The sequence below is a fragment of the Denticeps clupeoides genome, chromosome 7, assembly GCF_900700375.1.
Source record: "Denticeps clupeoides chromosome 7, fDenClu1.1, whole genome shotgun sequence".
NCBI classification, from domain to species: Eukaryota; Metazoa; Chordata; class Actinopteri; order Clupeiformes; family Denticipitidae; genus Denticeps; species Denticeps clupeoides.
In genome coordinates, this window is record NC_041713.1 from 17,963,765 (window position 1) to 17,991,013 (window position 27,249).

General features: G+C 45.8%; 4 protein-coding genes across 17 annotated transcripts in view; all 4 read right to left on the reverse strand.

Annotated features, from left to right (window-relative positions):
* Nucleotides 1–1,145: 1,145 nt before the first annotated feature.
* On the reverse strand, nucleotides 1,146–6,853 carry LOC114793344 (uncharacterized). 3 transcript variants are annotated; one of them, XM_028985019.1, is made up of 12 exons: nucleotides 6,694–6,853; nucleotides 6,374–6,515; nucleotides 6,192–6,283; nucleotides 5,981–6,118; nucleotides 5,648–5,852; nucleotides 4,751–4,938; nucleotides 4,445–4,564; nucleotides 4,146–4,266; nucleotides 3,992–4,062; nucleotides 2,492–2,707; nucleotides 2,349–2,387; nucleotides 1,146–2,267 (listed from the first exon to the last, which is right to left on the reverse strand). In XM_028985019.1, the coding sequence occupies exons 1-12, from the start codon at nucleotides 6,742–6,744 to the stop codon at nucleotides 1,881–1,883; spliced, it is 1,770 nt and encodes a 589-aa protein (XP_028840852.1). In that variant the 5' UTR covers nucleotides 6,745–6,853; the 3' UTR covers nucleotides 1,146–1,880. The 3 variants fall into 3 exon arrangements, 2 of the variants coding, with proteins under 2 accessions (XP_028840852.1, XP_028840853.1); XR_003750238.1 differs by having other exon boundaries at nucleotides 2,197–2,267; nucleotides 2,492–2,652; XM_028985020.1 differs by lacking the exons at nucleotides 1,146–2,267; nucleotides 2,349–2,387 and having other exon boundaries at nucleotides 2,392–2,652.
* Nucleotides 6,854–7,310: 457 nt separating this feature from the next.
* On the reverse strand, nucleotides 7,311–15,314 carry stxbp2 (syntaxin binding protein 2). Of its 2 annotated transcripts, XM_028986894.1 has the most exons (20): nucleotides 15,149–15,314; nucleotides 14,897–14,986; nucleotides 13,816–13,865; nucleotides 13,641–13,722; nucleotides 13,434–13,510; nucleotides 13,267–13,342; nucleotides 13,073–13,176; nucleotides 12,821–12,969; nucleotides 12,632–12,716; nucleotides 11,433–11,563; nucleotides 11,254–11,361; nucleotides 11,113–11,170; nucleotides 10,731–10,796; nucleotides 10,559–10,639; nucleotides 9,305–9,446; nucleotides 9,004–9,110; nucleotides 8,817–8,912; nucleotides 8,648–8,733; nucleotides 8,162–8,322; nucleotides 7,311–8,062 (listed from the first exon to the last, which is right to left on the reverse strand). In XM_028986894.1, the coding sequence occupies exons 2-20, from the start codon at nucleotides 14,931–14,933 to the stop codon at nucleotides 7,986–7,988; spliced, it is 1,773 nt and encodes a 590-aa protein (XP_028842727.1). In that variant the 5' UTR covers nucleotides 14,934–14,986; nucleotides 15,149–15,314; the 3' UTR covers nucleotides 7,311–7,985. The 2 variants fall into 2 exon arrangements, with proteins under 2 accessions (XP_028842727.1, XP_028842726.1); XM_028986893.1 differs by having other exon boundaries at nucleotides 14,897–15,283.
* Nucleotides 15,315–16,040: 726 nt separating this feature from the next.
* Nucleotides 16,041–17,508, reverse strand: pet100 (PET100 cytochrome c oxidase chaperone). The gene is made up of 4 exons (XM_028986895.1): nucleotides 17,426–17,508; nucleotides 17,224–17,310; nucleotides 17,111–17,143; nucleotides 16,041–17,028 (listed from the first exon to the last, which is right to left on the reverse strand). The coding sequence occupies exons 1-4, from the start codon at nucleotides 17,450–17,452 to the stop codon at nucleotides 16,939–16,941; spliced, it is 237 nt and encodes a 78-aa protein (XP_028842728.1). The 5' UTR covers nucleotides 17,453–17,508; the 3' UTR covers nucleotides 16,041–16,938.
* A 2,404-nt stretch (nucleotides 17,509–19,912) lies between these two features.
* Nucleotides 19,913–27,249, reverse strand: part of brd4 (bromodomain containing 4) — a 30,178-nt gene continuing 22,841 nt past the window's right edge. For 6 of the 11 annotated variants that reach the window (XM_028985007.1, XM_028985010.1, XM_028985008.1 and 3 more), the window contains 15 exons: nucleotides 26,659–27,083; nucleotides 26,197–26,565; nucleotides 25,366–25,494; nucleotides 25,063–25,284; nucleotides 24,746–24,972; nucleotides 24,178–24,554; nucleotides 23,937–24,053; nucleotides 23,428–23,847; nucleotides 22,527–23,246; nucleotides 21,961–22,064; nucleotides 21,723–21,873; nucleotides 21,483–21,619; nucleotides 20,861–21,066; nucleotides 20,507–20,774; nucleotides 19,913–20,422 (listed from right to left, as the gene is read on the reverse strand). In XM_028985007.1, coding sequence (XP_028840840.1) covers nucleotides 20,354–20,422; nucleotides 20,507–20,774; nucleotides 20,861–21,066; nucleotides 21,483–21,619; nucleotides 21,723–21,873; nucleotides 21,961–22,064; nucleotides 22,527–23,246; nucleotides 23,428–23,847; nucleotides 23,937–24,053; nucleotides 24,178–24,554; nucleotides 24,746–24,972; nucleotides 25,063–25,284; nucleotides 25,366–25,494; nucleotides 26,197–26,565; nucleotides 26,659–27,083 — 3,941 coding nt within the window. In that variant the 3' untranslated portion in view covers nucleotides 19,913–20,353. The remainder of the gene's footprint in view (nucleotides 20,423–20,506; nucleotides 20,775–20,860; nucleotides 21,067–21,482; nucleotides 21,620–21,722; nucleotides 21,874–21,960; nucleotides 22,065–22,526; nucleotides 23,247–23,427; nucleotides 23,848–23,936; nucleotides 24,054–24,177; nucleotides 24,555–24,745; nucleotides 24,973–25,062; nucleotides 25,285–25,365; nucleotides 25,495–26,196; nucleotides 26,566–26,658; nucleotides 27,084–27,249) is intronic. The other 5 variants (XM_028985003.1, XM_028985011.1, XM_028985005.1 and 2 more) reach the window with 5 other exon arrangements.

Below are 27,249 nucleotides of genomic sequence, written 5' to 3' on the forward strand. Positions count from 1 at the left end.
AGAAGCTTCTGCTAATTAATTTCCATTGTAAGGTGCATGACAATCACTTCACTTTCACTACTCTCCACCAAATGGCCATAATGTCATGGTGTGAGGACAATAACCTCATCCTCAACATATGAAAGGATTGTCATTGTGAAACACAGCAACCACAGCACACGGTGCACCCACCATAACAGGCGGCCGGAGTGCAGTATGTGGTGACTGAACTTTGCTTAGTGGAACCTTGGGGCCTAGCGGTTAAAGAAACGGCCCTGTAATCAGAAGGTTGCTGGTTCAAATCCCGAGCCACTGAGGTGCCACTGATCAAAGCACCATCCCCACACACTGCTCCCCGGGACATTTCGTCATTATGTGCTGTGCTAAACCTTCCTATTGCAGTTCGACTTCCTTACCCCATTTAGGCAATCTCTGCTTATTGTCAGAAAGAAAATAGACTTTAGTGGACATGAGGATGAAGAGGATTTGGTCTAATCAGCCACTGTTCCTCTAGGAGCTTCAAGTGGAGAGGATGAGTAGCTTCAAATATTATCTGCATGAGTTAGTACCTCACCTGGACACTGAACACCGCACAGTTGAACTGTTTGGAGTATGACCAATGGATATAATCACCTACCTCATACTGTCATTCTTACACATTAAGCTCTTTTGCATATTTTCTTGTTATTTTTGTTTTAAACTTGTATTACTGTTCTATTTAAAGGTTTGGCATTGTGCGGACAGCAAAACAAGATTTTAATTGCAGAGGAATGCTCAGTTCTACTGTACACAACAAATGCAAATGGTTTTCAAATTTACAATGTCCCCAAGCATACCTCCAAATTAGTCACAAAGTGAGCACGAAGGCCTACAAATTAGGACCAGGCAAAACTTACTATTTAAACAATTAATCAAAGTTGTTGATTATGATACATCAATTAATCAATTACAATTGAATAGATTTCTAATATATCAATTTACATATCTGAATGAAAACTATTATTTCTTAATTATTCCAAATACAAATTGAAATTCAAGTAAGAGTAAAATAAATTCAAAACAATGTCAGATGTAGCATTCAATAAAAAAAATTGAAGGAAAGAATACTCTGAGCAATTGAAAGAATACAATAACCAATGTAAACTTGAAGGCTTGAATACAGAAAGTGGTTTATTTTTAATACAAATAAACAGTAGCAGTGGAAGCAGATTATTTTAGGGAGGTGACGATTAACAGTAACATATTAACACAGAAAACAAACAGTAGCCTGAAACATCAGCCAGGATTTTAAGATGCTTAAACGTTCGTCACGTCATGGGCATTTTACACGCCTATTTGCGATAGGGGATCGATCGCGCTAGTGGAATTACCGCTCATCTTCTTGCATCGATGAGTCACTCGTGTTGCTGCTACTCACTGGTGCCACAGTTCATAATGTCGACAAGTCGCCCCAGCCCTGCTACAAACCTGACCCAGCTATACCAGTTCTGTCAAGAGGAGTGGGCCAAAACTATTGTAGAAAGCTTGTGGATGGATGCTCGAAACTTTTGGCCCAAGGGAAACAGTTTTGGGGCCAGTTCTACCAAATACTAGTCCAAGAATAAAAACATTTTTGAATAGAGAGTTTCACTGAAATTCTAAATTCATGTATGGGAAACTGACCCATAATGTACACTCTTTACATTAAGCAATGGAATCTCTTTCAAAGATAAAGCAAACCCCGCTACTAATTATAAGTATGTTATAAATGTTTAAGATGAAATTCTGCAATCAGGAAATTATAGTAACTATGTTTATAGTATTTATATAGATGTGGACTTAAAATTTGGTCTGATGTGCGCATGAAAAGTATTTATTATAATATAATATATAAGTCTTATTATGTATTTAGTATTATAGACTTATTTTTTCCTGCCACAATCCTTTCTGTCTTTTTTACCCTGGCCTTTCCCTTTCCCCTTTTCCACCTGTCCACCAGCCCGACCCTTTCCACCCTGAAGTTGTGCCGTGTGGACTTTCTGGATCAGGGAAAAGTAATCCTCATCTGGACTGAGTGGGCTGCCCTTAGAAGACCCCCGACCTGGTGCAAAAGGCCTGGACCCACCAGCTTGACACTGGTTGTGTTTCGGGGATGAGCTGGTAGATCCAGGCTGTCTGGTTGGGGACAGTGTAAGGGAGACAGATCTGTGAGGAACTGGACTCAGTGGAATCCTAATGGCCTCTCCTGGTGGACCCAGCGTGAGAAAGACCTCTGGCTGGGGATACTCATGGTTTTCAAATCTGTGATACTAGCAGAACAAGAAAATAGAGTTGGAATTGAATTTTCTTGAGCTATTTGAGTAGGAAAATATGGAAGAAAGGCTAATTACCTGGACTGGAACAAAACTCATGGACACCTGAAATGTCAACTTTTTGGGGGCAAATAACTGTTAGAACTCAAACATTCATCATCATAAAGACTTGTTTGACAGAATAAAAAAATGAAACGGTGCAGAACTGGAACATTACACACCGGGGGTGGAGGACTGGCTACCGTCTGCATTCGTTCCTTGTCCGACAATGGGCTGAAGGATGCAGACCTCGGGGGAGGCTGAGGATGGCCGTAAGATTCGGGACAGATCTGGGTGGGAAAGGTTGGTCTGGAGCAGGACCTCCTGGGAGAGGCCGGGGTCCCTGGAGTCAGAATGATTTTTGGAGCTGACTGTTTTGCCTTAGAACTTTCGAATCCCTGCATGACAAACACATATTAACTGAAACAGACATTTAAATGAACTTTAAATCAGCAAGACATCCCCAATAAAGGCGTGGTTCTGCAGGTGGTGACCACAGACCACTTCCTACAGATCAGTTCCTATGCTTTCTGGCTGGTGTTTTGGTCACTTCTGAATGCTGGCGGTGCTTTCACTCTAGAGGTAGCATGAGACGGAGTCTACAACCCACACAAGTGGCTCAGGTAGTGCAGCTCATCCAGGATGGCATATCAATGCGAGCTGTGGCAAGAAGTTTTGCTGTGTCAAGAAGGTTTGCATCCATGGGGAGACAGGAGACAGACCAGTACATCAGGAGACCTGGAGGAGGCTATAGAAGTGCAACAACCCAGCAGCAGGACCGTTACCTCCACTTTTGAGCAAGGAGGAACAGGAGGAGCACTGCCAGAGCCCTGCAAAATGACCTCCAGCAGGCCACAAATGTGCATGTGTCTGCTCAAACGGTCAGATACAGACTCCATGAGGATGGCCATTAGGTACCAAGATGAGATCCTCAGAGATCATATGCTGGTGCGGTTGGGCCTGGGTTCCTCCTAATGCAAGACACTGCTAGACCTCATATGGCTGGAGTGTCAGCAGTTCCTGCTAGACGAAGGCATTGATGCTATGGACTGACCTGCCCGTTCCCCACAACTGTATCCTATCAAGCAGATCTGGGATATCGTGTCTCATTCCGTCCACCAACACCACGTTGCACCACAGACTGTCCAGGAGTTGGTGGATGCTTTAGTCCAGGAGATCCCCAGGAGTTCCCTCAGAAGACCATCTGCCATCTCATCAGGAGCATGTCCAGGCAGTGTAGGGAGGTCATACAGGCACGTGGAGGCAACACACACTACTGAGCCTCATTTTGACTTGTTTTAAGGACATCACATCAAAATTGGATCAGTCTGTAATGTGTTTTTACACTTTAATTTTGAGTGTGACTCCAAATCCAGACCCACATGGGTTGATTAAATTGATTTCCATTTATCTCCATTTCCATTTTGATATCAGTACATTCAGAAATGTGAAGAACAAAGTATTTAATAAGAATATCCATTCATATCTAGAATGTTTTGTTTTTTTGAGCAGTTTATATATATTAATATTGTACTTTGTTTTGTTTATTTTTATCAATAATAAAGTGGTGGCCTAGTGACTAAAGAAGCAAACTTCATTCAAATCCTGAACCACCAAGGTTGCTATGTGTCACAACAACAATCACTTTCACATTCATATTATTTGATGTTCTTATTCTGTACCTGTAACACTGGCAACTGCAGTGTTGCTCGCTGGTCATCATCAAGTCTAAAGAACTGTTCGGCATCTTGATCTGTGAGGCGAGGGAAAGTGTTCTGTCAGTGTTCCACATGCTGAAATTTGGTAAAAAAAAAAAAAAAAGGTGAAACAACTAGCCTGAGGACACAGTGTGGCTTTTCTTGATTGGTTCCAAGGAGCAGCGTTGTTCCTCCATGCGGCCTCGCTGAGAGTGTTTCATAATGGTCAGGAACTGGTCCTTTTCACAGGCTGAAATATCCTGAGGATTACAAGATTTGGTGAGTGCACGGGTCACTCTGGGCTGTACACTTCTAAAGCCTGTGGACATTTGCCGTCTGTTTATAGATTAAGCCATTTCAGCTGAAGAAAATGACTGCTGAAAGCTCTTGAACGCTCTACTTATAGATGACAGTAACCCTGATGTCAAGTGAAGGCACCTGCAGTGAGTGGCTGGAGGGAGAAGCTGGTCTGGATTGACTTTTTCTTGGTGGGCCTGGAGAGGCCAGTTTCATCATGATGTCAGGTGCATTGCAACGCTGCTCTTCCATTCTGGAGCCCTGTGTTAAAGAACAAGAGCAGAAAAGTATACTTCAGTCAAACAGTGTACGTTTAATATCAGCCTCATGACGTGGCAACTAAATTTGTTTCAGGGTTTACAGAAGACACATTAGTGTCTGGCACAAATGTGCTGTAAATAATGGTGCTACAGTGTAAAAATTCCTATTCTGGTAAGAAGGACTCGCCTGGACCCTGGACACCACTTTGCACAACTTCTCAACTTCTTCTCCAGTTGATGATTTGATCTCATCATGATTCTTAGAGCTGGAAGATCCCTGAATCCCTGGCAGGTATGGTAGAAATGTGCGCTGGTCATCAAGTCGGCGACTCTGAGAGTTGGTCACCATTTTAAAAAACTGTTCAGGATCTTGATCTGCGTAGTCAAGAAAAAGGAACATCAAAGACTTTTAAGTTGGATTTAATTTGTATATGTATAATATATAACTGTGTATAGTGTATTAGCATTTATATAATCAGCTAAAGGTTACCTCATTGCATTTACATTTAAGGTCTTTACTAGAAGACCTTATCCGGAACGACTTACAATCAGTAGTTACAGGGACAGTCCCCCTGGAGACACTCAGGGTTAAATGTCTCACTCGTGGACACAGTGGTAGTAAGTGGGGTTTGAACCCGGGACTTTTTTTTTTTACCCATTACGATGCTACCATCCCTTAATCAAAGCATTAGAGCATCTACCTTTACTCTGAGATGCCCACCCACTAAACTAAGACCACCACCCTCTTGGCCCCCTTGATGTCAGCAAATCCAGATTGTCTTTTCCACACACACACCAGTGTGACTTTACATCCCTGTCCCTTCTCCACTCTGGCCATATACAGTTCAGCATGACACCTTATAAGATATTATAAGGAGAATTCTTTAAAATGATGTAGATTTGTAAAGTAGAACAAATGTAAAAACTCTGCAAACAAGCAAAGAAAAATGTGTATAAATATAGATGCATTTACATTCTATTTTTTTATCCTGTTTATCCATGATGCTGTTTAAGATGCGTTAGGCTTAGCAATATCTAAAACTTGTTCCATTGCAAGAGGCCCAGTGAACTAAAAGCACCTCACCACCAGCAGGCATATGACAGGCCTGACGGGCAGGAAGGTCCTGTAAAGAAAACGAGGGCGCTTTATTCCCAGGTTCGGGGAGATTTGCAGTCAGAAGGGACATCTGGCTGGGACTGAGGTAGCAGCGCTGTTCCTCCATCCTCCCACGCTGAGAGTGGCTCATGATCTTTAAGAACTGGTCCTGTTCACTTTGAGAAAATTCATGCTGGCCAAAGAAAGAAGAAAAAAAAAAGAATCGCTTATGAATGAAATAAAGAACAAATTCTATTCCAGCTCTACTGCAACATTTAAACCAGCCAGATGTAGGCGGATGAGCCTCCATCTATATTTTACCTGGCTTTGCCTGCCGCTGTCAGATAAAGTGTAGCATGAGGCGGACCTGTGATTCCGGCTCAGCGAGTCAGACGCAGGGGACCCCGGAGTGACGGTGACGTGAGGAGCCGAGCCTCTCGATTCCGCCAGTCTGGACCCCTGGACACACGCGCAGCATTACGCTGGTTACTGATAACCAGACGGATTGTTTCTTTTTTTTTTTTTTTTTTACCTGTAGCCCTGGCAACACGCTGAGCGACACCCGCTGGTCATCCAGCCTCCGGCTCTGGGAGTTGGCCACCATTCTGAAGAACTGATCCGTATCTGAATACGGGCAGGAGAGCATTAAGATAACATTGAACGATGGTACAGGTGAAGAGGACCTGTGGTGCAGGGAGCTGGGCTGGTGCTGACCCGAGTTGGGGCTTTTGTCTGGCAGGCCGGGGTTGGAGGCAGAGCCCCGTCTGGGTTCCAGGCTGCAGCGTTGCTCCTCCATCCTCCCGCGCTGGGAGTGACTCATTATGTTCAGGAGCTGATCTTCAGCAGCGTCCTGCTGCTGCACAGTAAAATATTCCTTATGAAGATCACGACTTATACAGCTGTACAGCTTCAGAGTCTCCATTCAGTGTCGTTTAAATGATTAGGAATGCACCAGTTCATTAGCAAAATTTTCTAACGAAACAAAGCAGACACACCTCAGTTTCCACATTTGGTTGAGTGTTATCACAACATACCTCATAAGCATTGCTCTTTAAAACCTCTCGCTCCTCCATCGCCAGCTCCATCGTCACCTTTCAGCTACTTTGGGAAGACTCTGTTGCAACAGGGTGCAACACTGGAGAGTTCAGCAACCAGAAACAAACAAGTTAAAGCAGTCCAGTGGATCCAGTGCTCTCTGACTGCTTCTCACAAGAAGGAAAAAAAACAGGTTGGGTCCAACCAGAGTGCTTTTAAATGGTTTTAATGGGGCAAGTATTATCCTCTGTGCCATTAAGGGCTGCACCCAGTACCCTTATCTTGCAATTCGTAATCCTGGATAAAGCCATATAATCCTCGAATGTAAAGAGCAATGATCTTTTTTTTTTTTTTTCCCTTTTTTGCTTGGAGATCTTCCAACCGTTCAGGCTTCAGAGATCTCGTGAAGTCACATTGGTCATTTGTTGACAGAACGTGTGGAGGTCTGGTCCGGGGCACTGGTAGGTCAGAGGCAATTAACCAGTGGATTTATATTAAGTAGTCAACATTTCCTGAACCATTTTAATCGGTCATAATGTCAGCCTCTAATCTGTCATCAGAATGTTGTCATTTGCTAAATTTAGACTTTCTGCAAAAACAAACAAAAACACAAATATATGATATGCATAACCTTTATTAATATTAATAATATTTTTTTACAGGATAAAAAGAAATTCAAAAAAGCTCCCTCTACCAGTAGTAAAATACAATAAAAGTGCACAGGTTCAGATACAGGCAAATTAAAAATAAATCTTTTCAGCTAATCTGCTAATCCAGTTTGCTGGCTCTTTTGGTGGCCAAGTCAGCGAATGCTGCTCTCTCCACCAAGAACAGTCTTAGGTTTGCTAAAGAACTGCTCAGCATTTACAGTACACTCTTCCAGGAAGCCCTGTTCATTTGGCAAAACAATGTGACTCAACCAAGTCAATTTTTTGGTGAAATGTAACCAAAATAACTCCTAACGTGAGAGCCAATCATTTGACAAGAGTCCAGTGTGCTTTCATTTAAAGAAGAAAAAAAAGGATAACCATCACAGTGTGTTCGGGAATTCACAGATGTTAATTCTCAAAATAATATCTATATGTGTACTCTTTAAATTAAATATATTTTGTGACATTTACACACACACCCCACTCTCCTTTCCAAATGACAGCAGGGGACAGGATGCTTTAAAAGTGAGACAGTAAGAACAGCAAATTTGGTTTGAAGGAAGAATCTGAAAGTTCCATAAATATCTTCAGAGAACAAAAACCCCTCATTTCGCTGCAAAATTCCTCCGACAACAGCGCTTTTAAGGATTCTGGGAAGGCTGGTCCAGTGATTTCACATCGTTCAGAAAACTGGCAGGTGTGAGAATATGTGATGATCCTAAACAGATTAAAAAAAAAAAAAAAAAAAAAAAACATTAATTTGTAATTGGAATTTTCAGAGGGTTTTCCATTATTACTCCGAAACGACTAAACGTACCAATCAGGACCTCCCATTTCCCTTCGGTGGCCCGAGTGACCTCATAAGCGGACCGCATCTCTGAGTGGGACACGCCCCCGATTACAAAGATGATGAGACGGGGGCCGCTGCGGTATTCTGCTGCAGACTTATTTTTATGCCATTGTCCAAATCGTGCACTGCTGTAATATAAAACCACACAGCAGTATTACCATCTAACGCGCACACTGACCAGCCTAAAAAGCCTAGGTTGAGCAATCATAAAACTTTTTCTTTGTCACTGTGATACACAGCACAACAAAATGTGTCCATCACCCTTAGTGAGCAATGGGCTGCCAGAAAAGCCTGCAGACAGCAGATCTGTGGGGATCTTGGTGGTTCGGGATTTGGACCTGCAACCCTTTCCATACACCACCGCCCCACCACTAGTTAAGACCTGTTCTAGAGTACGACGACTTTGTCTATCAAATTAGGCTTTTAATTGATTTGTCGTCTCCTCCTCAGTACCTCACAGCAGTCTTGGTGGTATCGATGGGAGCAGGGTCCAACAGGTATGGCCACAGCTTACGCTCCAGCTTGTCCTCTATTGCGTTCTGAGCATCGAAGGCAGAAGAATGAGAGTCAGCCAGAGAAACAAAGAAACAATAGAACTCCAGCAAGCGTCACCAGCCATTACCTCCATGACATCTTTGAGAATGGGCGTCCAGCGGGAGAGCTGGTAGGTGCTCTCAGTGCGTTCCTTCCTCTCGGGCCAGGTCACAGTGTTGGAAGCCTGTGGAATGAGAAGAGACCCGGAGCTCCAAACGGGAATTCTAATGGTTACAGAGACATTAGTGGAGACGTGACAGGGGGTGCAGCCTCACCCCAGCGATGATGGGACATCCCAGACGCTGCATGTTGGTGATGATGTGGCTGTCCTGCTGCACGTTGGCGTGCTGGATGAGCTTACTGAGATTCTCCTCGCCGATGCCTGAGTGTAGAGTGTTGACAGGGGTTACTCTGAACTGAACTATTTGAAGGCCTGGGTGCTAAATATCAACAACGTGATCAGCTAAAGAATCTCAACTGAGGATATATCGTCCTTACTGTTAAATTAGTCACAATTTTCAATCATACTCTTCTCATATCACTCTGCTGAGTGCAGATGATTTTAATTTCAGGTACCCTTTTTCTTGTGGAAAATGTACAGCAGGATGACTCGGATTTTGTCTATGGGCTGGATTGCTGTGTCCAGCAGCACAGGAACGATGCTCTTCATGGCATCCTTCAGAGGTTCCCCTTCAGCATTGCTTCCCATGGCCAGGTCCTGTAGAAGAGGACCGAGCTAAAATCAGCTGAACTGCTGGTAACAGTCACATGAAGATTGTCTCTTAACACTCAAGCCTATTTTGTCACAATGCTAAATTAATTTGGGTGCTTGAGGAGTCCAATTTAAAAAGCCACAGCAATGTCACGTGCGAACGTCTAACCAGAAGCAAGGGACTGGAATTAATCCCATGTTGACAGACAAAATAAAGTCATACATTTTGTTACATGTCACATGTGCAACATTAAAGCCCTTAAAGCAGAGAAAGGGAGAGGTAGAGAGGGGTTGAGAGGTCAGCTGAAGCAGCAAGCCATGAGACGCGGGTTAAATCCTCTGTGCGGAGCAACAGCCGGTTCTCCTGGGTGCTGCAGATGGACAGTGCTGCTGAACTAATGGCCTGTGCAGCTCGGTAAGTGTTCCTGTCCATTACCAGAAAGCAAAGGCATGGAACAGCTGCGCATAACTACCATTAGACAGGGTCTGAGACAATTGGCAGATGAAAGAGTATAAATAGAAGAATTAATGCAGTGCTGGCCCGCTGATAATGACAAGTCAGTTGTGTGAAGCCAATCAAAATGCATGCTAAAGCAGAACTCTGCAAAGCTGTTATTATCAGAATGGCAATAACATGACAGAATTAGATTTTGTGACATCTGAAATGCACATTAAAATGTAATGCTGGTTCTTAGTGCATTTCCTGGAAGCCATGCTCAATTAGGGCAAAAACAGAACCCAGGAAAAATGTGAATCAGCACTTTAAATTTCAAATTTGGTTATTTATATAGTCAAACTCTCTGGAAAGGCAGACTACCACATAGTAGTTCCTCAAGCCTGATGAAAGAGACCAGGGTAACTCTGTCATCTTTTCTCAGTATCTGGCATCACTGCCAACAAGAGACATTATCAGTAGGTGGATTAACTAGCAAATTCTCTTCCTTGACGAGAAAAAGTTCTCTGGGGCTCTGTACCCAATGTACCGGGATGAGCCCCGGCACCCGCAACTGTGCTGGGGATTAAGTAGTTAATTAAACAGAGAGAGTAAAGAGAATCAATGAGTTTGAATATTATATTATAGGGACACGAGCTCACCCCACAGCCTGATGAGCACTGACCTGTTCCACCTCACAAAGCTTGTCTAGTGATGTCTTGAACTTCTTCATGCAGGAATCTGCCAGGTTCAGGTGGGTTGAATACTGCAATCCAAAAATGCACCAATTTAATGTTCAGATCACTGATTATTTTAGCGAGGGAGTAGAAAAGAAACCGTGCATTCTGGGATCTCACCAGGCTTAGCTCCTTTTGATACTGGGGCATCTTCTTCAGCATCTGGGAGAGGTCTTTCAGGTTGGCCTAAAGAAAAGTGGGAACACTTACTTCACATTATACCACAATTAGCACAGACTTCACACCGTCCTGCCAGATTTTACTTACACGTCTACCGTCCTGGATGGTGACTGCTTAGCAACAACAAATCACAGATGTAACTACTTGTTCTTATGGAACCTAAATTGTGGAATACAGCTCTCCAGATCAACGCCCTCATTGCCATTAAGAATATCCCAGCAAAGCGACACTATCCCATGCATCTTTGACAGAATATTGGATTATCATTTTGATTTATTTACAAAAATAAATAAATAAATAAATACATATATTACACACAAACCTTGTCTGTGCACATTCGTTTGCTCTCACAAAAGGTACGTAGCAGTTCCGTCACTTTCCTATGGGGCAGAAAAGAAGCACAAATCTCTTTCAGAGAAAACATTCTGGCAATAGGCATTTTCACAAGGCATTAAAAACCTACTTGGTGACATCAGCTATATGCATGTGCCTAAGCTGCACCCACAGCTCGTCATCCTCATCCAGCAACACCTCCTTCTCCCTGGAATCAGAGATTCCGGAGGTCTGGTACCTAGAAACAGAACACAATGAGATGTGATCCTCCAGGACACCTTCATGTCGCGTGGAGTTGAGCAGACAAACCTGTAGATGTCCTGCTGGATGTCCAGCAGGTCATGAACCATGGCCTGGAAGGTCAGCTCATGAAGAATGGGGGAGATGGGGTCGTACCCCCGGTCCACAATCAGCAGCTGAGAGCGGCCCTTGTCAGTGCCCTGTCGGTTACATACAGCACCAATGTCGCTGCTCACAACTCTATGAATGGCTTTACACATTTAGACAACAGACTATTCGTACAACCCAACCCACTCCTGTACGTTTCAAAGTGTGCGTACTGCAGTCAGACAGAGGGGTGAGTAGCCTGGACCCGTCAGAGTAAAGCTTTAATCGGGCCTTAAAAGTCAGACCCGAGCCAGACAAGTACAGCCTTTTAAAAGCCCAAACCGGATGCCAACAGGACTGTACCAACATGCTTCACACACTACGAGTCATTTATACATTTTTAACTGCATTTTTCACGGTCAAACGTCTTTTCCCGCACCTCAGACTTAGCGTCCATGTCACCGCTTCAGCATCCATTTCAGCAACAGGCAGCGGCAAACAGATCATCAGGCTGCATTACATGTCTAATAAAATTGTGCTTTTTAAGTTTTCATATTGACCTTTGATGGATTTTTCTTCTTCAGATTTAAACAATCTAGCAAGAATCTTATAGAGAACCACTGAAGGAGCTGCTTGAGAAAAGTTAACTAAGACTAAGAAGCAGAGACAGACAGACGCAAAGACATGAGCATATGAGTTTGCCATTGTGATACACTGCAGCACAGCACATGGTGCACGACGAAATGTGTCCTCTGCTTTTAACCATCACCCTTAGTGGGCAGTGGGCAGCCATGAAGCAGCGTGTGGGGACGGTACCTTGATCAAGGGGACCTCAGTGGCCACCACTTCCCCACTGCCACCGCCCCAAAGAAAGACAGACCCAGATACAACAAAGCAAATCACGCCTGCAGAGATCCACCTCAGGCTCGGGAAATGTCAGCTGAGAGGGACAGAGTGGAACAAAAGAGAAGAAGGGAGAGAGAGAGAGAGAGAGAGAGAGGACGAGTGAGAGTGCGAGAATGGGGTAGTGAAAATAAACAGGAAGACATGAAGAGTTGTGCAAGCTCAGAAGAACGTGAGAGGAACAAAAGCAAACGTGTGCTGCAAACTGAACAACCTACACCCCAACGGCGCCATTAAAGAGACCCGCTGACTTGTTGTTGTTGTTAATGTGACCTCACCTCTCCCATGCTGGGATTGTCCGCTTTGTGGGCATTCAGATGCTCCAACACCATCTGAGCCAGAGCAGCAGTCTCCTCGGAACCTCTGGACAGACACACCCAGGAAATTAAGAACACGGCCTCACGAAGACATTCGAAACCAAGATGAACCATTCGGCCGCAAGATCTGGGCGAGGGTGAGGCGCATACTTGCGGTAGCGTATGGCTGGGTACTCCTTTAGAGTGTCACAGAGCGTAGCGATCTGCTCTGCTGTGGCCTCCATGAACTTGCTCTTATCCTGTCCAGGAGCAGAACTGTAGAAGGTGTGGAAAGAGCTGGGGTCATCCAAGGAAAACACCTGCAAGCAACAGGGAGGATGAAAACAGGTTATTATACATGAATCATCCTGGACCAGGTTTCCGGAGACGGAAGGAAGCAGAAGATGGGAGCTACAGGCGTACCTGTGATTCATACGGCAGGAAAGCCACGTTAATTTCCTTCAGAGTCTTGATTGCTCTGGCAGCTCTCGACCTCCCAAGCGCCGCGAACAGATTGTCCGGGCAGTCTGTATATTTCACAATGATGAACACAAACATGGGCTAAACCATCAGCAGGAACGTGATTTTGTGCGAAAGAATCAAACATAAAGCCATACTGTCGGTGAAGAAGACATGTGCAGCTTTGTACGTGAAGGCCGTGTCTTTGAAGTCACCTATCAGGGCTTGAACTGACTGGTTAAAATTAAAAAAAAAAAGCAATAAACGAACAGAACAGGAAAAATTCAGATGATCTTATTGCTTTATTGCCGTAGGAACCGCTCGCCTTCTCCACGGGTGAAATGAAATAAATGGCGTCCAGGCTGGAGATCGGCTCCCTGCGCTTGCTGATGTCTTCAACAACTACAGCAGGGGAGAAGTGGTCCACATGAGAGAGAGAGAGAAAGACAGAGAGAGAAAGCAAACCCCAAACATCACTACATGTGACTGAACAAAGCGTCTCGCCCTGGGCAACATCTCCATCAAAACTCACTGGTGACCCCCTCTGCCATGATGTCCGACATCTTGCAGCATGAAGACAGGATGCGCATGCTGGTGTGGTCCACAATGAGAACCTGAGTGAAGAGAGAATCCAATCACAATAAAACAGCTTTAAATACTCATTAAATTTTTTTTAATCTCGCATCATGATGGTCCATGTTGTTCACCTTCCACTCTCCATCCTTCTTCAAACTTTTAATAACACCGTTAATGATCTCTGAAAGAAAGAAAAAATGTAAAAGAGTTTATCCTGAACGACCTGATGGAATCTCCCCAACAGCCCTGAACCCTTAATGCGTTTTTCTACAGTCCCCCTTCCCCGGCCGGGCTGGACACCGGCCCATTCCGGGACAAACGTGGGAAAAGCCGGCGCAGAGGAGCTCGGGAGGAGGATCTGACGTTCACGACACCGCTATGTTCCGAACAGAGGAGGGAATCTCATGGAAACTTGTCCACGTTAATGAAGACGCCCCGGCGACGCTCGGCACCGTGGAGGACGGCTCCGAACGACAAGAAGGACAATTCAGTTGAAAAACGCTGACGGCCGGCCATAAAAGCCGGGCCAGTTTTTACAACTCTTCTACACGGTATAATGTACAACCATGTGTGTTGTGTATACGGTTTTACTTTTTTGGGACCAGCAAAGCATTTCTTGGCGAAAAGATCACTATTTGGTCAGTCTCTTCCACTGCTTCTCACCGAGACTTCAACTCGCCGTACATTAGTAATTTACCCAGGAAGCCTCATTAAACAGCCTGGCCGCATTCTGCATTAACAACAGGTCACAGGTCAAAGAAACGAATAACACGAACACATGTTAGGACGATTAAACGCTTCTTTACATGTATTTACATTTACAGAGTTTATCAGATGCCCTTGTCCAGAGCGACAGGGACAGTGTGTTACCCACTAGGATACTACCACCCCATACTATAGTATACCACCCCATACTATAGTATACCACCCCATACTTCAGTTTGATGCTTTAACACCCTGTGCGTTCACGGCGCTTGACCACACCACCATTAAACCGCTAAAATATTAGTAATGGTGTCGAGAAGGGGAGTAAAAAGCAGGAGGAGTACGACGGAACGGCGTAGGATCGCGTCTCCGCGACGTTCGGAGCTCCGTGTCGGTCGGTTCGGACGCGCGGCCCCGTTTTCCGGGACGAGGACGCGTCTCCGTTCAAAACGCGTTTTAATTCGGCCTCACCGCGACAACAGCGACGTTTTCCTGCGTGTTACTCACTTTCTCGCACTACGGCTTTAAGTCCACTCGGGGCCATCTTGACACTTCCGGGTCGACCGACTTCTCTCCGAGGACCAACTTTTAAAGTGTCTGAAAACACACACACACACACACACACACACGCCGCGGTCACGTCACATCCTCGGAGTCGCCGGACAGAAATAAACCGGTGTTGTACGTATATCGTGCTCTGGTCCAGCTGGTTCTGCTGGTTTTAACCAGTGGGCCCATGCTGGTGAAATCGCGCCTGACCAGTTGCCACGATGGACGACTGGCTGCTCCTCACTCGTCGTTTCGAACCCTGGCCCGGTGGCTTCAGTGCCACCACCGTCCACCACTTCCAGCCGGGACACCGGACATGCGCGTCCGCCCCCAAATTCACGCTTGACGTTACTGTGTATAATCGTCTGTCGTTTTTTTTTTTATCTATGAATCGCCGGACGTGATATGAGGCACGATCAGGACATGACGGGGACTTTGCTCGTTTTAAATGTCATGAACAGCTCTATATTGCAACATGTTCCGAGGCGGTGGCAGAAAGATTTTCAAACCAGGAAGTGGCCCAGTCCGGTTGTCAAAAATGTGACCTCCGACATGATCACTGTTTAAACTACTGCACTAGTGACAAAACCTAATCAAGAAAAAAGATAACCAAGAACAGATTTTAAAGGTTCCACAAGGTGATGCGGGTCAGGCGCTGGGCCGGTTCTCTGCTGAGGGACTCGCCGCCACGGCCTTGTCCTCCCAGTCGGACAGCATGATCACGATAATGACGACTCTTGGGCTGTTGTTGGTGAGAATGATGTTGCAAAGAGTGGACAGTGTAAGGCGGAAACATCTCACTATTGTGAAAGTCACCAGCATTGCAGATAATTGGGCTTGGTGGAGATACGTTTACGACCAGAGCGACTTACAGCCAGTAGTTACAGGGACAGTTTCCCCCCCCCCCGGAGACACTTAGGGATCAGTGTCTTGCTCAGGGACACAATGGAAGAAAGTGGGGGTTCGAACCTGTGACTTTGTGGTCTTCTGGTTCATAAACAAGCACATTACCCAGTAGGCTAATACCATCCCATCAGAAAAAGGGTTAAGAAATATAATTAATATTATTAATTTAATATAATAAAACAAGCAAGACATCACATCCTATAATAAAGATGTATTTATTATGGACAGATCTGACCTTCATAATTGGTAGTTTCATGTGTTGTTGAAGATGTATCCCTCAAGATGGCAGTGTTGTCATACTGAACCAATAAGTCGTTTTGATCAACACAGCAAATCATAGTGATAATCATCTCCAGTGGGCATAGATCAAGAGTTCAAAAAGCAGCTTGCCAACCGGTCTTCAGTCCTCAGCATCCACGTGCCCCTCTCTGCACTCGCATCTCACGTCAGTGGGGCGGCCGTGGCCGAGCGGGAAAGGAAGCAGACCCAGAATCTGAAGGTTGTGGGCATGAGGTGGTGCCACTGAGCAAAAGCACCGTCCCCACACACTGCTCCCCGGGCGCCTGTGGTGGCTGCCCACTGCTCACCAAGGGTGACGGTTAAAAGCAGAGGACACATTTTGTTGTGTCACCGCGTGCTGCTGTGTATCACAATGACAATCACTTCACTAAAACAAAACTATTATGAGAACAAAAACACAGCAATAGCAGGAAATCAAGTCAGAGAATCCTTAGTCGTAGTAATCAGTAGAAAATAAGAACACTTATATTATCTAGATTTTCCAACACAAAGTAAAAAGGGAACAATCTCAAATAAATAGAAAAGACAGGTACTTTATATAAAGCTCAGTTCGGGTGACAATGGACGCGTCTTCACCGGATTAAATCCCGACCACAAGAATTATTATATCGGACTTCAAGGCCGAGATATTGCTGATGTATTATATTTCCATTACATCGCTGTGCACCACACCAGGTGGTATATAAACGAACATTCCCGGAACAACTACAGAAAAGAAAATCCATTTTGCCTGGATGAGCTGCAGCGGGCTGCTGCACAGAGGAGGAGAGTGACGGCGGCGGCCTGCGGTCCTCTCAGCCCCGGGACTCCACGTCCAGCTGCTTCAGGAAACGCTGCTCCTTCCTCTGCCGCATGCGCTCCTTGAAGTCCTCCAGCTCTCGTCTCTACAGGTTGGTTCGGAACAGATGGCGAGTCGCCATTCAGAGATTACACGCGGGGAAAAAAAAATAATACGAATTTACTTACTTGCATCTTTTCGTCTGGTGGAAAGATCTCGCGCTGAAAAAAAAAACAAGACCACGCAAGGTCGTTACAGCAAGACGACGACAACGTACAGGCAGGAGGACAATACAACGAACCTTTCTTTTCACGATGTACTCTTCGAAGTACTCTGCTTGATTTGATATCCAGAACATCGTGACGGGAAAGGAGAGGTAGAGCATCATCTAAAAACAAAGCCGCACAAAGCGATGCTGTCAAGCCAACGTGCCGTGGACGGCCGCGATGTCGTGTTCACGTCGTTTTAAAAAGGTACGTCCGGCATACGAAGAGCGGACTCACCCGAAATATTTCTATCTTGACGCCCATGTTGAACGGCCCCAGCCACCTTCACAGCACTTCCGTCCCCGGACGAGCGGGCGGGCGCGTACTGATGACGTCACACGCGTTCCTGTCGCATGGAAATATACTGCGATCTGATTATCTGATTACATCGCGCTTTACTAGTCAACGGATGAATTGTATAATTTAAAAGTATAATAAAATTTACCACCAGTACATATTTACAAAAAGTGGTCAGTAACATGCATACTGCTTTAACTTTTCTCGTGTTTACTTACGGCTTACATCCATTAAAAAAGATTAAATACTTCATATGTTTAAATTTCTTCTTTGCAGCAATTTTCTGGCATTTTTTATTCCGATTGTATTACTACTAGTCTGCCTGAAAGCCCACCAAACAATGTGTCGCACAACCTTTGACCTTATATTTCATAGTGAAGAAAATACCAGCAAAATCATATTATAATCCCTGTTTAAAATCAATAAAAATATTGTTGAAACCAAAAAAATCCTATTATGGAGTGCATGTTTAAAACATGATAGCATGGACAAGAGAACAACAGATTTTTTTTCTCATTTTAATTTTCTATAAAAGAGATGAGTTTATTCCATGATCATAACAGATTGAATCATTGACCTCGATAGTCCACTCACATACCAAACAGTGATCGAGGAAAAACGTTAAAACCTAAAAAAAAAAAAAGGGGGTGGGGGGGTGGGGGGTGGGGAGAGAAAATGGGAAATACCTGAATAAAGCAAACTCACTGCTGAGCTGCATGTCAGCACATTCTCTGGAGATTCCATATCTATGGCACATAACATCCAACAATTATCATGGAGGGAAAAAAAAACAAAAAACAAAAAAAAAAAACTTGAAAAGGCTTGAAAGGAACAGACAGACTTCCTTTCACCTTTTTTAATGAAATAAAAAAATAATATATCTTTATATATGTGGACTTAAAGGTACAAAAAAAAAAAAAAAAAAAAAAAAAAAGACTCTTCCCCGTGCCACGAAACTAAGATCATAATGACCCATACATACCCGCTCTCACATACACACACACACACACAACTAATCACACACAGATAAATGTTAGGTGTACTGAGATGTGTTCACTTAAAACATGGTTTGAATAAATTGAAGAAAACTGCTGTCATGTACGAATTAAAGTCCAGCTAAAACTAGGTTTAAACCTGAATATTGTAATTGGGTAAAATATAAAACTGTTGACCTTCCTTTTTACCACCTTTTTACACAATTGCTCCCCTAATCTGCCCCCTCCCCCCAAACCTTCAACTGGCTTGCTTTCTGCCCACCCTTGCCCTCCCGAAACACAATATATGCCCACTAGGATCGCAATACAATACAGGCACTGGAGAATACACCATAAAAGAAAACTCATATCCAGCCAAGGTCTCAAATTGTGCCCCCCACCCTCTTGCTCTGCCAAAGAATAGAATTAGAACTCACAACCACTATAATTGAACAAGAACAATGATATAAATCAGAACTGTTTTTGAATTATTATTAATATTATTTTTTTAATGTTTAAGCTTCAAATCCCCCCATTATATCTAGTACAGTGTACAGAGTGTGGTGTTGTAATTAAAATGACTTGTGAAAGAAATAAGGAAGTCCATGCAACCAAAAAAAAGAAAAAAAAGACAGAAAAGCTCGGATCTCCTCTCTGCCCATTGACCAGGCACACGTGGGGAAGGAATATCCAGCGGTGATCTACAAAAGCCAAACGCACTCAGTGTTAATGCTATGATCGATTCTACAATGCAGGAATGTGAACTGGCTGCCGAGAACACCCGTTCACCGTAACTTCAATATACGTGAGATGGTTCTAGTACGTCCCCCACGACGTCCCTCAAGTCATTCTGCTCTGCACCAAGTGTAATGAGAGAATGCATATTTTTACCCATTTACGGTTTTGTCCTCAATTAACACATCAGTAATAATGCATATATTAGGTTATTTACTATTTGACTACCTAAACATTTCTGTCGGGTGGGGAGAACAAGAAAATATATTTATATATTAAGAAAGACAAGTTAAATGAACAATTTTCCAGACTACTACTTAAGCATAAAGGAAAGTTTGTTTGGCATAGACACTGGCAGGAAAAGGGTGTTTGTAAGAGTTAAAAATATATATATAAAAAACAAACAAAAACAAACCAAAAAAAAAAAAAAAAAAAACCAAAAAAAAAAAAAAAAAAAAGAATATGAAAATACCTTTGTACAGTAGATCCAACATGATGACAAAAACAGCACATTGTAACACCCCTGTGTCATGAATGTTCTTGTTCATACCTCTGGGTAAGTGAGCATTATTGTGTGTATGTGTGTAGAATATTACTGAGTGTGTGGGTGTGTGTGTAGAGGTCAGAGGTGTAAGGCAACCTGTAACCCCCCCCCTCCCTCCCCTCCCCCCTCAAGAGTTTACATGTAAGTGCCCTCCCAACCCAACCATTTGCTTGCATGTGTTCTTTAAAAACAAAGAAATCGAAACAGAAGAAGAAGAAAAGGTTTCTGGCTAAATCATCAAAACACCTGGCAGTTTATGAACGCCTCACTACAGGATATTTAACCAATGATATCCCTCCATCCGTGTCACTGTCCAGCTGTTGTAACCACAGTCACATGGGACAGTCACACCCGCCTGCGATCCAGACATGAAATGACAGCCAGGTAGGCCATGGCGCTCGGGTTAAAGACCTCCCATCGGTCCCGATCCCATCGCTGTGTCGGAGCCTTGGCCGGCCCGCTTCAGTTTCAGGATACTCAGAGTCTCTCGGGTCCAGTTCAGGTCTTGTCTTTAGCCCAGGGTGGCCATGAGATTCATTAATCCGTTTTTGTTTCCTCAGAGGATCTCAGTGTTTTCAGGTTTTTCCCCCTCAGTTTATCTGTTCCTCTTACATTTTAGAACAAGTTCTCCTCAAAGATCGCCATCAGATCACTTTGGAAATTCATATCAATGGTAGCTTCCATCTGAAAGAGAGAGAGTTCATGTTTAGGCTGGAGAATTTCTTTTGGAAAAATTGTGATGTGGGGTGTGGTGGTGTGTGGACTGACCGCCTCCCTCCGCCTCCTCTCCTGCTCCCGGCGGCGTGCGAGCTCCCTCTGCTGGTCGAGTGGGCTCTGGGCTGCGGCGGGTGGTGTGGGTGGTGCCTGTGCCGGCTGCGAAGGTGGTGGTGGTGGTGGTGGTGGCTGGACCTGGCTCTGGGCCTGTGTATGCGTCTGGTGCTGTGGTGGGGGCTGAACCTGCTGGGGTTCGGGCCTCCTGCGCGGCTCCTCATGAGTCCGGCGTGGCGGCTCCATCACGTCGTCCTCGTCCCGACCTCTGAGGGACAAGGATAAAAGGATCATGGTCAGCTCTGCTCTCCTGCCAGCTTTGAACATGACCAACATCATGTCAGGCAGCCTCACCGCGTTTTCTCCTGCTCTCGGCGGAGGCGGTCCTTCTCCACCTGCTCAGCCTGAGCCTTCAGTGCCTTTTCCCGTTCCTCCTTCTCCCGCGCCGCTCGGCGGAACTGCTCAAAGCTGTCGCTGGACGATTTAACCGCAGAGGAGGGGGCAGAGGTGGACTTCTGTGCTAGGCTGGCCCAGGAGCCCATGTTCTTTAACTTCACATCCTAAAAGCAGAAAAAGAAAGAAGTTTTGAGGCATGAAAGATGATCAAAATCTATCTGAATATTTAGAAATATTTCTGAACTGCTGATCAAATTACGGCAAACATTTATATGACTTAGCAAATACATTCAGTGTAGCATTTAGCTACAGGTTGTGCTAATGCTCTTTACTTTATGATCTGTTCAATAATCCCGGTTTTCAAAAGGTTGAAGCGTTGTGTACAGGAAAACAAGGTTTATTAACAGTGTTAAATTCTATTGGATAAATTAGGGATAGCAGCGTGTGGGGACGGTGCTTTGCTCAGTTGCACCTCGGCAGTTTGAGATTGAGATTACGGGCCCGCTTCTTTACCAGCTAGGCCACCGCTGCCTGGAAATGTGTGTGATGTGTGTGATGTAAGAGCAAGCCCTTAACCCACCTGTACCTTTTTCGGTGCTACAGGCATCTTGGACTCTGACTTGAACTTGTCCTTGTCCTGCATGGAGGAAGATGGCCCACCGGACTCAGCGGAGCGAATGACCGGCCGTGAGCTGTCCAGCAGCTTCATCTCACCTCCTGACCACACACACACACACACACACACACACATACACAGTTATTAGGCAAAGTGTTCACACACACTATGGCAGGAGAACAGGGTCTCTGAGCGGGAACTCACTCTGCTGGCTGTGCCCCGGCATGGGTTTGGCTTCAGGATGTTTATGGGGTTCCTGACGCATGGCAGGGCTGAAGGGCTCCCCACGCATCACTGGAGACGGAGGCATCTTTTCCTCTTTTAGACCTGGGTGGACCGAGGGCAGCCTCTGCTCCTACAACAGGAGTAGTCCAGGCGCAATGATATATCACTACATTGACAGTACTGAACTGGACAAAACACTGACGGGGAGCACACATACTTTCTTGGACTGCATGTGAGGAGGAGACTGGTGGATGATGGGTGGATACTGGGGGATTTGAGGGGAATGCATCATGTGTGGAGAGGGGTTCTCCCTCAGGTGACCTGTTAAAACATATCACATTCAATAAACACAAACATACAAGGCCCACGTTTCTAAAGTTACAAGCTACCAGATTCCACCGCTCTTACACGTATGACCTTTAATAATACGATATAATGATAGATGCAGAGAGGACGTTTTCACACCAACCTGACAAAAAATGGCCTCAGGTATTCATAACCTTAACAGACATCTCAGAGCATCATCTTACTGGCGTACTTTTGCTTAAAGTAGAAAGCGAGCTGATTGGAGCGCGTTTTCAGTAATTTAATTTGTTTCTTTTTCTGCATCAATTCAGAATCTTTCACTTTGACATGACTACGCAGAATTTCCCAGAGGAACCTTCCTGAGGGATTAAGTTCTCTACCGGAAACATGTTTTATTTCCACCGTGCTGATATAACGAATCCTTATACAATTGATGAAATGCGAGTAGAGGTCAGTTTGTTAGATACAGGTGCTCACCTGTGTTGTAATGCTCATTTTTGTGTTGACGTGGAGAGGGATGCTGCTGCTGCGACTTTATTGGTGGTATGGGGCCTTTATGCTGGGTGGGCTGTGCTTGTGTGGTCTGCACTTGGCCCTGGGGGTAGGGGAGTGGCTGCGGCTGCTGCTGTGGAGGTGGTGGAGGTTGTGACTGTTGCTGCATGTGTCTGGCCTGATGCTGGGACAGCTGTGGACTGGGCTGGTGGGAGGGGGGCGGCTGGGACTGAGTCTGAATTGGGAGCTGGGGTGAATGCAGCTGGGGTTGTGGGGGCAGCTGGACCTGCACCGTAGGTAAAAGAGGGGCCTGCCCTGTCTGTGGTGGCTGCCTTTCCTGCAGGGACTGCAGCAGTGGATTCTGCTGCTGCCTGCCCTGATGGAGGTGCTGCAGGTAGAGTTGGAGGGGCATGGGGGGCTCTTCATCATCCTCCAGCAGCATCTGAGGGGGCTGGGAGGAGAGCAGGCCCTGCGGGGTGAGGGTTGGTGGGGAAAGGGGCCGCTGGCGGATTGCTTGTGGAGGGTGCAGGAGGTGAGGGGGCAAATGGTGCTGAGGCTGGGGGGCCGGCTGGGGTTGGAGCTGCTGCTGAAGGGGCTGTTGAGGCGTCGGCTGCTGCTGCTGCTGCTGCTGGGGTGGTTTAAGAGGTAGAGGGGCTGCCCGATTACTGGGCCGGGAAGGCTGCTGAGGCATGGCATTGTGCAGGGCTGAGAAAAGGAGAGGAGGGAAGAATCCGAGAAAGAAATTAAAATATCAATGATGTTTGCTGTTTATTGAGAATATAAGTGTAAAGTTGAAACAAAGGTAAAGGCATTATGAAAAAGTTGTTATACTATCATATAAGAGAAATAGTTTTTAAAACAAATTCTTTCTATATTTTAAACTTACCAGGAGAAGGAAGAATGCCATGCTGGTTTAAGAAAGGATGGGTCTCAGGTGACACTGGTCCACTCTGTGGAGGCGCACTGAGGTGTGAAGGGGCTGCTGGCGATGACCGCTCAGCAGCGTGGTGGGGCAGGTGCATGAGGGACTGTCCAAAGTGGGGCATGTGGTCGAACGTGCTCTCCAGGAGCTGTGATGACTCCAGCGGTGCCACCGGAGGACCTGCGTACCCCCCAGGTGAGTGGTGCTGCTGTGGTGGTGGAGGTGGCTGAAGCTGCTGCTTCAGCTGCATTGTGGGCTGAAGCATCGGAGCAGCCTGGGGCTGTGGGGGGAGATGAGGTGGAGGCATGCCGGGGGCCATGGTCTGATGATGAGCCTTCTTCCCTTCCTTTAAGTGGCTCTTCTTCTTCTGTTTAGATGACATTCCTGCAAATGGGGGGAAAAAAACGACAGAACATTAATGAATGGTGGTTATGAAGCAACTCTAGTTACTGTGACGTTTGTGTCTGTCTCACCTGTCTCGGAGTCCTCACTTTCTGAGGAGCTGGACGCACTGCTACTGGCCGAGTCAGAGGAGGAGCCCTTTGGCTTCACTGCATTAAGAGAATCCATGCTCTTCTCTGCTGCTGCTGCTGCAAAGAGAGAGTGGTCAGGATATGAAGCGAGTTTCTATTCAAACTGTCTGCACCTCAGTTATACTTCAGAATTTGCTCATTACAGACCACCACAAAAAAAAATGTGAACATCTGAACTCACCCTGAGGCTTCTTCTTCTTGCGGAGGCATGATGAAACGTATCGCTCCAGCTCGCGAAGAGTGGAGGGCTTCAGAGTCTCAAAGTCAATCTCGATCTCATCCGGGTTCGAGTTCTTGAGCGAAGGCTCCCGGGACTGGATGATGTGGACCACGCGGCCCAATTTATCTCCCGGGAGCTTGTTGATGTCCAGGCTCAGCTGCCTCTTCTCCTCATAGGACATGGGCTTGCACTTGTCCCCGGCAGCTATGCCCAATGCAGCAGCTCCACCGGCCATGGCCAGGTCATCTTCAGTGTCCATGCCAGGCACAGGTTGTAGCACAGGAGTAATAACACCCGGGGGCAGCACAGAGCGGTTGTTTTTCACGCTTTCTTTCTTGCTGCAAGAAACATGCAAAACATTCATGGTCAATCATCCCATTTCTTATGGGGAATAGTAAGAGCTTACATCCCACCCACTGAAGTGTCAATGGTTGGACAGGTTGTTGTACATTGAGTGTTGTCTAATAATAACAATTTTGAATTCAGTCTTTTTTTGCACAGTTTATGCCGATTCCATAAAACATCATACCTGGTTTTCTTAATTTTTTTAGGGAGAGGTTCCTTGTTGTTGTTCTTGTTCTTCTTTGGGGGTGGAAGGGAAGGAATCTGGGGCTCTGGGATCTCATCCAGCGTTGACATGCCTCCCACCTTCTTTTTGTGCTTGTCCTTCTTCTTCTCCTTCTTTTTCTCCTTCCTCTTTGGTTTGCTGGCCTGAGGCTGGGACAGGGCGGCCAGCTGCTCATGGACAACCTTCAGCTGCAAGAGACAAAGAAACATAACAAGATGAGCTAAGTTCTCATGGGGGGCTATGTTCCAGAGGCAAAATTATTTCCTGTGTCTGTTCACCTGTTCCTGCAGCTCAGCCAGCTTCTGTGCCCTCTCCTCCTCAGAGTCGTCAGTGGAGGAGTCAGACTCAGAGGACGAGTCGCTGGAAGAGTCAGAGGAGGAGGTGGGACCCATGGCAGGCTGGGTCTTTACAGGAGCAGGGTGCAGGACAGGAGCAGAAGCTGGAGCCAACGCCTCCTCGGGCTCATCAGGCATCTTGGCGAAACGCATCTCGAACACATCCTGAAGCCGGCATAGCACAGGGGTTATTAATCACAAATCTAAAAAAAATCACATGACCGACATCTCATCCACCTACTCTACCTGTAGCTTCCGTGCCATGGAGACGACCTTGTGATCTGGAGGGTTGTACTTGTAGCAGTTGGAAAACATTAACCGTACGTCTGCTGAAAACTCCTGAGCATCCCGGTATTGCCTGGTTTCCAATTTCACCTGCAACACAAACGTGACACAACCACGTTCACGGACTAAAAACCATAAGGATGTTTTTGCCAAAATGCTCAGTGCCACCCCTTTTTAATATAAAACAAAAAAATGTACGAGTTGAAGGAGTCTAATTATGTAAATATAGTGATATAATACCAATAAATACAGCATTACAGCATATACAGCATTGTAATTGGTATAATTAAAATGGTTTTATAAAGGTTTAAACTGGAGCAGTATTGCTCATAAAACAATTCCATAAGATTTAATATAAATTCTCTCTCATATGCACCGAGCTGCCTGAAACAGGATGGACTGCTGCGCATCCCCATTGGTCAGTGTTGATGAATGACAGCAACTTCAACATGTCACAGACTGTAGAATCGAGAGGCAGTACCGAAATCCCAAAATTCATTCGCTATTCACCAACCACAGGGCGGACAGAAAAAGGCATGTAAACCTTTTTGACAGATCCCCTTCTGACGAATGATTTATAGTCTTACAGTTAAAAGTATAAACAAAGCCCCGGGAACACGTGTAACGGCCTTAAAATCCGGAAGGTAAACAATACGGTTTTATTGAACTGGGTGCTTTCCTACAGTGCACTCAATCATAAATCCATCATAGCGACGAAAAACTTTAATCCATGCACGTTACCTCCTTGCCAAAAAACAAGATCAGGCCCGACGCCCTCTGATAGACCCTCACCTTGATGGTGCTGAGGTCCATGGGATGTTTGATGATGTCATGGTAGTCATGCAGCCCAAGGGCGTCCACGTCCACCGGTTTGTAGAAGGGCCAGGCATAAGTGATATGCTTCTTGGCAAACATCTCCTTGACGATGCCGGCACAGTAACGCAGCTGCTCTTGCTGCTTGGGGCTGTGGGCACCACCCACTCCCACCAAGCCCAGGTGGTGTTGAGAGTCCGGCGCCTCCTTCTTGGGGAGCTTGGCAGGGCGGGTGCTCTCCCGCCTTGGCAGAGTCTTCCCCTTTGACTCTGCGGGTGAGGACTCGCTAAGCTGGTCGTTTGCATTGGGCGTTGTGGTGTCTGCTTTCCTCTTCTGGCTCTTCTTCTGCTGCAAGAAGAAAATATTTTAGACATGAGCCAGTCTATATATTAATTATTATTATTTTTGAAATCGCCTGTAGTAGGGCGGTCTCAAACTCACTTTGGGCTGCTGGACCTGTGCTGCACTCTGTTGAATGGGTGCCGGTGGAAGGGCAGTGTTAGTAGTAGGAGGCACAGACGTCATGATTGGAATTTGGGGATTACAATCTGACAGACCCAGAGGGTACGGTGGCCCTAGTTGTGGCGCGAGTGTAGGGAGCATAGGAAGCGTAGGAAGCGTAGGGAGTGTGGGGAGCACAGGGAGCGTAGGGAGCGTAGGCAGTGTGGGGAGCACAGGGAGCGTAGGGAGCGTGGGGGGCACTCGTGGAGGCAGGGGCTGCAGGGGGGGCTGGGGAGGTAAAGAGGGCGGGCCTGGCATGGGTGCTGGTCCTCTTGTCTGAGGCCCTGGTACAAGGTTGGACAGGCCTCGAGTCTGAGGAGTCATCGACGAAGAATCCAGCGATGGCCCCAACTTCAAGCTCAGACCTTGAGGTAAATAGATCAGCAGTAAACGTGTCACTTAGACTGACACACAGGCTGGCAGACAGTGAGTCACACACGAATCAGGCATTAGCAAGTAAAGACGAGGTCAGTGCCGCTAGCAAGAAGCAGCTTTATGTAGCTGAACTCTGAATGACCTGCGTGTAGAAAG

Bases quoted from the DNA above. Each gene is read 5' to 3' on its own strand.
- stxbp2 (XM_028986894.1), bottom strand. From the start codon at position 14,933: ATGGCCCCGAGTGGACTTAAAGCCGTAGTGCGAGAAA. The intron at 12,717-12,820 runs GTATGCGCCTCA...GTGTCTGTCCAG, and splicing joins CCAGCCATACGCTACCGCAA to AGGTTCCGAGGAGACTGCTG. The intron at 10,640-10,730 runs GTGAGATCCCAG...TTTGGATTGCAG, and splicing joins ATCAAAAGGAGCTAAGCCTG to TATTCAACCCACCTGAACCT.
- pet100 (XM_028986895.1), bottom strand. From the start codon at position 17,452: ATGGGCGTCAAGATAGAAATATTTCGG. The intron at 17,311-17,425 runs GTGAGTCCGCTC...CTTTGTTTTTAG, and splicing joins TCAAGATAGAAATATTTCGG to ATGATGCTCTACCTCTCCTT. The intron at 17,029-17,110 runs GTAAGTAAATTC...ACCAACCTGTAG, and splicing joins CACCAGACGAAAAGATGCAA to AGACGAGAGCTGGAGGACTT.
- LOC114793344 (XM_028985019.1), bottom strand. From the start codon at position 6,744: ATGGAGCTGGCGATGGAGGAGCGAGAGGTTTTAAAGAGCAATGCTTAT. The intron at 2,708-3,991 runs GTACAGAATAAG...TTTGTCATGCAG, and splicing joins TGCAGTTGCCAGTGTTACAG to GGATTCGAAAGTTCTAAGGC. The intron at 2,268-2,348 runs GTAATTAGCCTT...TTGTTCTGCTAG, and splicing joins TGAGTTTTGTTCCAGTCCAG to TATCACAGATTTGAAAACCA.